This window comes from Macrobrachium nipponense, chromosome 7 (assembly GCF_015104395.2).
Source record: "Macrobrachium nipponense isolate FS-2020 chromosome 7, ASM1510439v2, whole genome shotgun sequence".
Classification (NCBI taxonomy): Eukaryota; Metazoa; Arthropoda; class Malacostraca; order Decapoda; family Palaemonidae; genus Macrobrachium; species Macrobrachium nipponense.
Window position 1 is genome coordinate 25373876 of NC_061109.1, and position 12327 is coordinate 25386202.

The 12327-nt window shown below is 35.1% G+C and overlaps 1 protein-coding gene across 3 annotated transcripts in view; it reads left to right on the forward strand.

Moving 5' to 3' along the window:
• The window catches only part of LOC135217132 (uncharacterized), a 374498-nt gene that overhangs the window by 225778 nt on the left and 136393 nt on the right, over window positions 1-12327 (forward strand). For all 3 annotated transcript variants that reach the window (XM_064252839.1, XM_064252840.1, XM_064252841.1), the window contains one exon: window positions 7431-7642. In XM_064252839.1, coding sequence (XP_064108909.1) covers window positions 7431-7642 — 212 coding nt within the window. The remainder of the gene's footprint in view (window positions 1-7430; window positions 7643-12327) is intronic.

Genomic DNA, 12327 nt, shown 5'->3' on the forward strand with positions numbered 1-12327 from the left:
CTCTCTCTCTCTCTCTCTCTCTCTCCAGAATGAGCATTTTTTTAAAATCTACTTGAACATCAACTTACTGAGTGTTTTGATTGCCTTTAAAATATGAAGAATGAAGCTGTGAAGAATTTGGATAACTAACATTGTTGAGAGAAGTGAAAAGTCTTGTATCAAGCTATTCCTATTGCTAGGTCCAATCTGTTAAGAATAACCTGTAAAACAGTAGGATCATTGCATATAATAACTATATGCCCTCAGGCAACCCATTACTGAAGGACTCATCGATCCTTTTAACTGCAGCATCAGCCTTTTTCCATGAACCAAGTCAGAACAGTGACATATTAATTAAAATATGCAAGCTATATGAGACATACAAAACTTGCAAATAAAGGAAAAGGTTTAAGAGAAGACTCACTCTTCCTCCAGTTTAATTATAATTTTGGGAAATAAAACTGGTTGGAAGTGTTAGTATTGAAAACAAAAAAGGAAGCATGAATGGTTGAAATCCCATGAAAACTAAGTCAGAAAACTGTTTAGTGTTTAGTTGAAAATGTAATTGCCAATTGGTACTGCATTATACAGAAACAATACTACAAATAAAATTATGGTAGACTACATATGAAATTATGATAGACTTCTTTCAGAGGAGATTCTATGTAGAAAATTAAAATGGCAAGAAATCTAAAATGCTGTGCATTTAATTTTCATTGCAAGACTGACAGTATATCCATATGAGAAAATAATGTAACCGGTGGTCAAGGGAAATAAAATTAACTTTGTAAATATGTCAAAAACCCCTAATGGGGTACAGTGATACTTGTGTTGTACACTGAAGACGGTACTAAAGTTTGTTTATAATGAATTTTGGGCCAAAGCTGCATTGTTTTCTATCATACCTATCATGTATTTCTTTTGATCTCTTATCACCAAGGTACTCTTTTCAACTTTATCTTTATCCTAATTTACTTCTTATTTCAGAATCAATTCTTCAGGTGATTCCTTTGTGAATTAAGAAATTATTTGATTTAATTTGAAGCTTTATGAAACAAGATCTTTAATTATCAGTCACGATTAGAAGTTAAAGTATACAGTTTTTATATTTTTCCGTTTATAAAACTAATTTGGACTAACTCAGCATTCGTGGGGGATGGGTACCAGATCCCCCCACAAATAGCTAGATCCTGCGATTACTTGAAACCCCTATAAAAGCCTTAAAACTTTCTTATTTTGTTAGTTAAAACTCAAAGAAAAACCCACTAAAAATGTTAATACCTGTTTTTTTTCATAATTTTATCACAAAAAGTGCGTTTTATGAGAAATAAAAAAAAAAAAAAACTGGAATTTGTGGATATTTCACATAGAAAAATACCGCAAATAGGCAAATTTTCCGTGAATAATGGGGGTACGTATATGTTCCAGAGAAAAATTCGCAAATACATGCATCCACGAGTAATGGGAGTCATTACTATACCGTTTATGTAGTACAGTGGTCCCCCATATTCACGGGGGATGCGTACCAGACCTCCCGTGAATAGTTAGAACCCGCGAATAGTTGGAACCCCTATAAAAATGAGTAAAGCCTATATTGTTAGTTGAAACTCAAGAAAAAACTACAAAAAATTTTTATACCTGGTTTTTTTTAATAGTTTTATCACAAAAAGTACATTTTATGATGAAATTGATAAAAAAAACCAGGAATTTCTTGATATTTCTCATAGAAAAATACCGCGAATAGGCAAATTTTCCGCGAATAATGCGGGAAAATGTTCTAGAGAGAAATCTGCGAATGTGTGAGTCCGCGAATCCGGAGAACACGAATACGGGGGTTCCACTGTATGGAGTATGTATATTGTAAGCCTAGGTTACTGTATTCATATGTATACAATATATCGTAGTATATGCTAGGCTAACTCTTATTATTGTTATTCAGTTTGTCTTTGTACTGAATTACCATAAGCCAATCTGCATTGAACCTAGAGAATTAGCTGAAATTGATACAGTGTTCCCCCCGTATTCGCGGGGGATGTGTACCAGACACCCCCGCGAATAGTTAAAACCCGCGAATAGTTAAAACCACCACTAAAAATGCTTATAACTGCCTATCTTGAAAGTTCAGATGCCAAATGTATATCTTTAGTAACATCCTACTTCAAATATACCTAAAATTACAACCTATTACTGCATTAATCTTTGAGGTTATATATTCATTTTAAAGTCATCTTAAACATTTTACCATTAAAAATATATACCTACAGCAAATAACAGAGAGAGAGAGAGATGGAGAGAGGAGAGGAGAATGAGATGGAAGAGAAGAGAGAGAAATGAGAAGAAGAGGACCCCAATGGAATGGCAACATTATATATTTGACCCTCAAGAGTGAAATTATGAATTATTTCTGAGACAGAGAGAATAATAATAATAATAGAGAGAGGAGAGAGAGAGAGAGAGAGAGAGAGAGAGAGAGAGAGAGAGAGAGAATAACTCCTAGACTCCACTTCCTCCCCTCCACCAATTAGAGAGAGAGAGAGAGAGAATGTTATTGTTACTGTTTAATCTCATTAAACATAATATTATTTGTAAACTAGTACTGTATATTATTATTTTACCATAAAATGTAGTAATGTCCTTAAAGATATACTTATACATACACTTCCAGCCCAAACAGAGGGCGAGAGTTACCACTAGCGCATGCTAGTATCTCGTGTTGGAGAGAGAGAGAGAGAGAGATGAGAGAGAAGAGAGGGAGAGAGAGAGAGAGAGAGGGTTGTCCTTATTTAAAAGAGTGAAATGGATAGATTATTGTACTTCTTTAAAATACTGTCACGTGAATTTTGAGATTAGTTATATTATTATTATTATGCGAAAATATTAATAAACATACACATGTACCATAGAAATTATCTCATATATATCAGCAAAAGAGAAAGAGAGAGAGAATTTCAATGATCCGTAGATGGCAACACTCGATTTGACAGTTGGAACCCAGCCAACCAAGCTGGCTAAGTGTTCAAAAAACAAGACACTGGGTTTACATAATTCTTTTTATTTATAAACTAAAATCTTGCTAATTCACATTTAGTATTTTCTTTAATGATTTATATTATTGCTGTTTACATTAATATTGATATTTGAAAATTAGTAAATTATCATCCAAAAAACATACATCGCTTTAAGAGAGAGAGAGAGAGAGAGAGATTATCGTAGTATTTGTAAAATACTTTCACATATGATTTTTGTAATTACCAGGTGTTATTATTATTATTAATTATTATTATTATTATTATTGATTATTATGTTATTATTATTATTATTAGAAAATATTAATAAACATATTACGCATATATGTACCATAAAAATCTCTCATCTCAGTAAAAGAGGAGAGAGGTAAAAGAGAGAGACGAGAGAGAGAGAGAGAGAGAGAGAGAGAGAGAGAGAGAGAGGAGAGAAGAGAGAGAGAGAGAGAGGAGATGGGGGTGGAAATTTCATGCCCACTTGATGGCAGCAACAAATCAGCTCCTTCCCCCTCCGGTCACTTAACTTGATACGTATATCTGAGTTTTTAGTACCTGGAGTTTAGAGAAAGAATCTGACTGGGATTCCTTCATTCTTCCATAATTTTTTTAAATTTATAAGCTAAAATCTTACTAATTCACTATGGTATTTTCTTTAATGAATTGATATTATTGCTGTATAAATTAATATAATATTTGAAAATAGTAAATCATTTATTTATCATACAAAAAAAAAACATACATCTTTGTAGGAGAGAGAGAGAGAGAATTATTATTTTTATTATGTGATATTTAAACTTATTAAACTTACTAATACAGTATTAATCAAAATTAATATTTGAAAATTAGTAAATAATTTTTGTATTATAAAAATGTATTTAGTCATGAAAATAAACATCAAAATACACTAATTAGTGATTATTTTCGTCGGAAATATCGCGAATGGGCGAGTCCGTCCGCAAATAAATTTTAGATAGGTTCCAAAGAAAAATCCGTGAATACGGGGGGAACACTGTAATTACTATAAGGCAGTCCCCGGGTTACGACGGCTCCGGCTTACGACATTCCGAGGTTACGACGCTTTTTCTTTAATATTCATCGAAAAATCCGCCTTGGGTTACGACGTTTGTTCTGACGTTATGACGCTGACGCTTCCGACGCTCTGAGTTAACGACGCTTTTAAATAACGCATACTATGATAAAAATCCTTTATAGTTTAGCACAGTATATTAATAAAAAATAAGTTTCTGGTTATTATTTACAACAAAAAATTTTGAGGCGTTATGATGATTTTTTGGACACTTTATATGTCGTATTTTTTCTATGTTTTTTAATGACGCCTCATATGCGGAACTAGTTTCCGAGCGAATGAATACTAGCTTGGATGCGGAAAGTTTATAACAGTCCAAAAGCACAAATAATGAAAAAATCATTGCTTGTTTCCAGTAATAATAACAAAATTAAGTTTCTGGTTAGATTACAACGCAAATTCCAAGCATCCAAAGAGAGACATTATCGAGTAATTTGATCAGAGAGAGAGAGAGAGAGAGAGGCATCTTCCGACGCTCCAAGTTAACGACGCTTTTAAAAAACGCATACTATGATAAAAATCCTTTGTAGTTTAGCACAGTATATTAATAAAAATAAGTTTCTGGTTAGATTACAACAAAAATTTTGAGGTTATGATGATTTTCGACACTTTTTTTTTTTTTTTTTTTTTGTCGTATTTTTCTAATTTTTTTAGTGACGCCTCATATGCCGGGAACTAGTTTCCGAGAGAATGAATACTAGCTTGCGATGCACAAAGTTTTATAACAGTCCAAAAATGCAAATAATGAAAAAAATCATTGCTTGTTTCCAGTAATAATAACAAAATTAAGTTTTCTGGTTAGATTACAACGCAAATTCCAAGTATCCAAAGAGAGACATTATCCAGTAATTTGATCAGAGAGAGAGAGAGAGAGAGAAAGAGAGAGAGCGAGAGAGATGAGAGAGAGAGAGAGAGCAAATGAGATCATTTGCCAATGGTCTTGGGGATTGACGTAACGTTTATTTTCCCTGAACAGGAATTAGGACAGGGAAGAGTTCGCTTTCATTTTAAACGGCCCCTTCTGACTCATGCCAGTAAATGTTTTGTTGATACTAATAATATAAACCTATTTAAAGATACGTTTACTTTAATTAGTCTATATGATACGTAAATAGTAATCAACTGTTCTTGTAGCCCTCAAGATTTGGCAAAATCGAAGTATCCAAAGAGAGACATTATCCAGTAATTTGGCAACAATGGTCTTGGGGATTGACGTAACGTTTATTTTCTGAACAGATAGGACAGAGAAGTGTTTGTTTCATTAAACGGCCTCTGACTCATGCCAGTAAATGTTTTGTTGCTTCTAATATATAAGCCTATTTAAAGATACGTTTACTTTAATTAGTCTATATGATACGTAAATAGTAATCAACTGTTCTTGTAGCCCTCAAGATTTGGCAAAATCACTCCAGGTTGTACATAAAACTTCAAGAATGTAGTGTCACCAGAGGATTACAATAGTTTTTACCTTCAAGAACCAGCATTTTTTTATGAAAATAACTCCAGGTTGTACATAAAACGACAGAAAACAACATGTAGTGTAACCAAAGGATTAAAGTAAGGTTTTTATAACTTTTTATTAGTTTTAAGACATTTTTCCAACGTCATTCCGGCTTACGTCGATTTTCGGGTTATGACGCGTCTTAAGAACGAAACCCCCATCGTAACCCGGGGACTGCCTGCATTGTATGTTTACAGTGGACCCCTGTATTCATGTTATCTGGATTCGCGGACTCACACGTTTACAGATTTCTCTCAGGAACATTTCCCTGCATTATTTGCAGAAAATTAGCCTATTCACAGTATTTTTCTATGAGAAATATCCCAAAATTTCTTTTGTTTTTTTAATCAATTTCATTATATTTATAATGCACTTATTGTGATAAAACTATTAAAAAACTAAGTATAAAAATTTTTAGTGGTTTTTTCTTGAGTTTTAACTAACAAAATAGGCTGTTTTCTACGTTTTTATAGGGGTTCCAACTATTCGTGGGGGCGTCTGGTACGCATCCCCCGCGAATATGGAAAGGGGGGACCACTGTATGTATAATGTATATTGTGCAGTGTAGGCTAGGCTACCCTATATGTAAAGATGGTACTGATTACCCTAGAGTAGGCTAGGCTATATTCAAGATACGATTTTTCTAACAAACGATGGTTTTTTGGAACCTAACCCCATCATAAGTATGAGAATACAGGAACTATAAAGTTATGTTGTTCATACGTGGAACAAACCTTCTGTCTTAACATTAGGATAAGTCTTTTGGCACCTGCTGGAAACCAGTTAAAAATAAAAAATTGTAAATGCAAGGAATCTGTGGCATCTAGCATCCAATAAGTAGTCGAGGTGGAAGCAAGTCAGAGACTGCGATTGAACCCAGTGACACATCAGTCTTTCTTCAACTACCTTGGCATAGGACATCTCTGATGATTAGCATACTGAACTTATGTCATCATAGGGAATCATCTCATAGGATGTCTCCTCTGCTGGAAATGCATGTGTTGTGCTAGGCCTTGTATAACGAGGCGCACTGTGAGGTTTACGGCTTTTCACACACAATTAAATCATTTTTCCACAGTCTAAACTAAAAAAATTTTAACTGGAACTTAAAATTTAGCTCATAACTTTCAACGTAGATGGTTCCATGAACTTTGTTAATTAATAAGCAAAGAACAAGATTCTCAAATTAATTAAAAATATGTCATTTTTTCATCAATCTTAAATTTAATATGGAACTAAAACATTCAGTAAATTTGAATTAGTACATACAGATATTTATGGGGTTTATATATCAGTTAGGTAGAAATATGTATAGGTACCAGTTGCTTCAAACACATCCACTTTCCAAGGCTGTGTTATAATAGAGTGGTTGATTTGATATTTGCATGTCCATTAATGATGTAACTTTTCAGTTATGTTGTATAATGATCGAGTGGTTGATTTGATATTTGTATGTCCATTAATGAAATATAACTTTTCAGTTATGTGATATAATGTAATTCATCTGTAATTTTTACTTATATCAAGTATTCTTTTCAATTTTGCACTTTCTCCATTTCTTCTTTTTGTTGTTGTGCTATACATACATCTCAGCAGCAGTTGAGTGGAAAATTTGTTTTTTGTAGCTGGATGTTTAGCGCAAAAAAAAATTTTCATTCCCCCAAATCAGCTGTTTTTCTTTTATGATTATTGTATGCCACAATATAATCTTGTTTTTGAGAAGGCTTGTGATATGTTGTAGTTGAACCGTATGTAATACTGACAATGTTTTCAGGATTTAGTGAATGACAATTGTAACTAATTTGTTTTGGAATATAATTTTCCCTTATGTTTCTACTAGGATGAGAGAAGGATGATAGCCTCACAGAAACGTTTGGAAGAAGCTCAAGCTCTCGTTGCTGAAACTAGAAGAGCTAAAGTGGCTTTAGAAGAAGTATGCCAAAGGGGTGATGTGGAAGGAGCAGTTGGCGGTGAAATTGTTGGTGTATCAGGTCGTCGCATTCATTTGACTGAAAGTGAAAGACAAAATCCAATGGTGATGTCAAAATACCAGTAAGTTGATGAATAGACGTATTTACAGAATAAAAAGGCAACTATGGGTTGCATGGGAACATGCTGTAAAGTGAGCACACAAGCATATTTAGCCAAGTTATAAAGAAAGAAAAGAACTTAGAAAATCAGATTAGTACTTTATGTATGTTTTGAAGGTTTACAAGTATTATTACAAAAGGTTAACGTCAAATTTTACTCAGATAGTATTTATTCTTCCAAATGAAAAGCACCTGGTATATATATGTTGATTAGATGTACGTATATGTAGTATTTGTTTTGTCACCATTTTTGATGTTTTGGCAGGAAGTGAATACTTAATTTCCTGTTAACTTTTCTTGAGTTGGAGATTTACAGTATTACTGTAATACTTGTTAGATTATATTTAGTACGTGTATGTGAACTTTGCTCCATGATTTCATGTTATACTTACTTAATTTGTGGATCAGAAGTAAAAGTGGAACAACACTCCTTTGCAAATAAAACACCTATTGAATAAGACCAGAGCTGTTTGCAGCACTGTTGGATGGTGCTTGCATGAAGAGAGTGATGTCTTCACCTTTTTTTAGACTAGATTTCAGACCCTGAATATTATGCACATAAATTATTGATGTAGTTTTGTCGTAACAAATTGGTTGAATAGAAAAGTCTCTACTGGGCTTTTATTTTTCTCACTTTTATTTTTGACCATTTTCCACTAGCCTCCTGCCTCCCTTCTCAGTTTTCATCCAAGTAGGTCTTGGTCTGCTAACTCTCCGGTACCCAAAGAAACCCAGCTGACACTGTCACAGACTATTTGCAAAGGACTTGTGGAACTGACATGTCTAAGCTATTTGGATCTCTGTTTCCTCATTATCTTCTCATTTATATATGGAACTAATGTTATTTCCTTCAATGTGTCATTTCTAACTTTATCCTGCCATCCAACTGGTGTCCTTTCATCATAGGACATCTCCTCTATCGACGGTTCGCATTCCCTTGACAGTGCAGGTGCACAGGTTTGCGGTAGCATACTCAACACCTATCATCAGGTTGCGGTCGATAGTTCAACCGGCAGACGCCTTACTTTGTACTAACACAAATTGTAGAAATGACCACCACACGAGGGATCTGAATGGATTCTATTTGAACATAATTTCTGCTATGCTTGCTTCGGGCAGGGCTACCTTTAGATTTCGTCAAGGCAATTCTCATAATATACCTGGATGGAATGACATGGTTAACCCTCTTACGCCGAAGCGGTAAAAAAAAAAATTGTCTCCCGTGTGCTGGAGGTGTTTCAGAGTGAGCGTGGAAGCGGAAAAAATATTTTTTTCAAAAAATCACAGCGCGCTTAGTTTTCAAGATTAAGAGTTCATTTTTGGCTCCTTTTTTTCTCATTGGCTGAAGTTTAGTATGCAACCATCAGAAATGAAAAAAATTATCATTATCATATATAAATAATGCGATATATGATAGCGCAAAAACGAAATTTCATATAGTATAATTGTATTCAAATCGCACTGTGCGCAAAACGCTTAAAGGTAACAAGTTACTTTTTTTCCCGTTGTAATTTACACTAAATTGCGATCATTTTGGTATATAACACATTGTAAAACGATAAAGCAACACAGAGAAAATATTATCACAAAATAATGCATGAATTTTCGTAACGACGCGGACGGTAAACAAATATTTTTTTCAAAAAATTCACCACCAAATAAATCTAAATATTGTCCTAGAGACTTCCAATTTTTTTTCAAAATGAAGACAAATGATTGAATATTACTATACTGAAAGAGTATTAGCTTACAATTGCAGTTTTCGACCATATCTGACGAGTTAAAGTTGACCGAATGTCGAATTTTTTTATATATATTTTTTTTATGTGCTATTATTTCAGAAATAAGAAAAGCTACAACCTTCAAATATTTTTTATTTTATTTTACATGAAATTGCGCACATTTTCATATATAAAACTCTATGAAATGCTTAATATGAAACGGAGCAAATATTCCGAGAATGGGACGTACGCATTTCGGAGATTTGTGGCGGAGAATCCGCATGCGGAGGGAAGGAAAGATTTTTTTTTAAATTCACCATAAATCTAAATATTTTGCTAGAGAATTCGAATTTGTTTCAAGATGAAGATAAATGACTGAATATTACTAGACTGTAAGAGTTTTAGCTTACAATTGCATTTTTCGACTATTTCGGTAGAATCAAAGTTGACCAAACGTGGTTTTTTTTCTATTTATCGTGATTTATTTGCAAATATTTTAAAAATGAGAAAAGCTACAACCTTCAATTATTTTTTGTTGTATTCTACATGAAATTGCGCACATTTTCATATATAAAACTTTATGTAACGGCTAATTTAAAATGGTGCAAACATTACCACAATCGCAAGTATGATTTTTTCGGAAGAGTTACCGCGCGGATGTATAGAAAATGTTATTTTTTTCATAAATTCACCATAAATCGAAATATTGTGCTAGAGACTTCCAATTTGTTGCAAAATGAAGGTAAATGCTTGAATATTACTAAAATATAAGTGTTTTAGCTTACAATTGCGTTTTTCGACCATTTCGGTAGAGTCAAAGTTGACCGAAGGTTGAAATTTTGGCAATTATCGTTATTTATATGAAAATATCTCAAAACTGATAAAAGCTACAATCATGAGTATTTTATTGTTGTATTCTACATAAAAATGCGCACATTTTCATTTATAATACTTCATGTAACAGCTAATTTACAATGGTACAAAAATTATGTCAAAGTGACGAAATAATTTCCGAGATGTGTCATATGAGTAACTTTTAGTGCGGCAAGAAAAGAAAGAAATTCGCGCTTGCGCGCCTGCGTAATGATTGTAAACAAAACAACACCTTGATCCGTGAACTCCCAGCATCCCCCAAGCGGCATGATTCAAAAGTTTTAGGCTGGTAGGCCTATAAGTATTTTTCCGTGAATTTTAAAAAAAACTTTTGTAAGTCTACGTAAAATACGTCCAGTCGGCACACGGGAGACAAAAAATGTTGACGTAAAATATGTCCAGTCGGCGTAAGAGGGTTAAAGCAAAGCTGAAAAATCTTCCTTAAGGCCGATTTGATCGTAGTAATGGTACTAGCAGCTAGGCCCTTCTCAAATAGAGTTCTAAAGAACGAAATGGCTAGATTTGTAATCATATTTTGAGCATCTGAATCTTTTAGAAAAATGGCCAACTTCTTCACTGCTGAATCATACTGCCTGAGCGTTGATTCTCTTTTATCCGATTCTATGAATAAGATGTTCAGTGGATCAATACTAGCATCCTTTTGGGCCGCAAACTTCATGAAGTGCATAAAGTTAAGGCACTCAGAATTTTTGAGGAAGCTGACACAGTCTGAGTTTGTACTACCTGTGTCAGTCCTGGACGGGGGATCCTTTTGGACCAGATATTCAGTTCTAGAAGAAGCGGAAACCAGTTGCTCCTTGGCCAGTTGGGAGCTACCAATGCTACCTGTCCCGTGAAAGACCTTAGCTTGTGCAGGACCTTCATCAGAATATTCTCCGGTGGAAACGTAAATCTTCTGCCAATTGTTCCAATTTATGGACATCGCATCTGTGGCATAAGCTAGAGGGTCCAGGTTGGGTGCCACGCAACATGGTAGTTTGTGATTGGATTCCGTGGCAAACAGGTCTACTTGAAGGTCCGGGATTTGATTGCAAATCCACCGGAACGACTTTTTGTCCAGGGACCACTCTGACTCCAGCGAAGTTTTCCTGGAAAGTGCGTCTTCGATAACCTTTTTTACTCCTGCCACGTGGGTTGCTGACAAGTGCCAATGATTTTCCGTTGCTAATGAAAATATCACAATCATTACGTGATTTAGTTTGCTTGACCTGGACCTCCCCTGTTTATGCAGTGGACTACTACTGAGCTGTCTGAGACTATCCTTATATGACGTTTTAGGGTCAGGAAAACGGCCATCGCTTCTAGAATATTGATGTGGAACTGGCGGAACATATCTGACCACGTTCCCTGGACTTTCTTGTGTTGCGAATAGCCTCCCACGCCGCTCAGAGATGCATCCGTGTGGATAGTCAGAGACGGCGGAGGGAATTGCAATGGTACTGACTTGGCCAGGTTGCGGCGCTCCGTCCATGGGCGGAGCCTTTTTGTTAAATGGATGGAATTACCGAGATCTTGTCCCTGAGATTGATGTTGGCTCTCTTCCTCCAGACTCGATTGATATCCTTCAAGCTGGCTTTCAATAGGACGTCCGTCACAGACACGAATTGTAGCGAACCTAGGATTCTCTCCTGGGTACACATAGAAGCCTTTTTGTTCTTGAGGAACTGTTTCTTAGCCTTCGGTATCTCGTTGATCTTCTTGGATGGTAGAGATATTTTGTGTTTGATTATGTACCATTGTATTCCCAGCCATTGAAAGCGGGAAGCCGGAACGAGCCAGGACTTTTCCTTGTTCATCTGGAAGCCCAGAAATTCCAAGATTTTTAACCTTGGCTGTTGCCTTGAGACACTTTTCGTCGCTGGCTGCCTAAATGAGCCAGTCGTCTAGATAGGCTACTAATATTATCCCTTGAGTTCTTAGCTCATGAACTATCGTCTCTCCCAATTTGGTGAATAACCTGGGCGCAATGTTGTGCAGGAACGGCATGACTCGGAATGAGTAAGTTTGTTTTCCTAGTTTGAAGCCTAGGTGT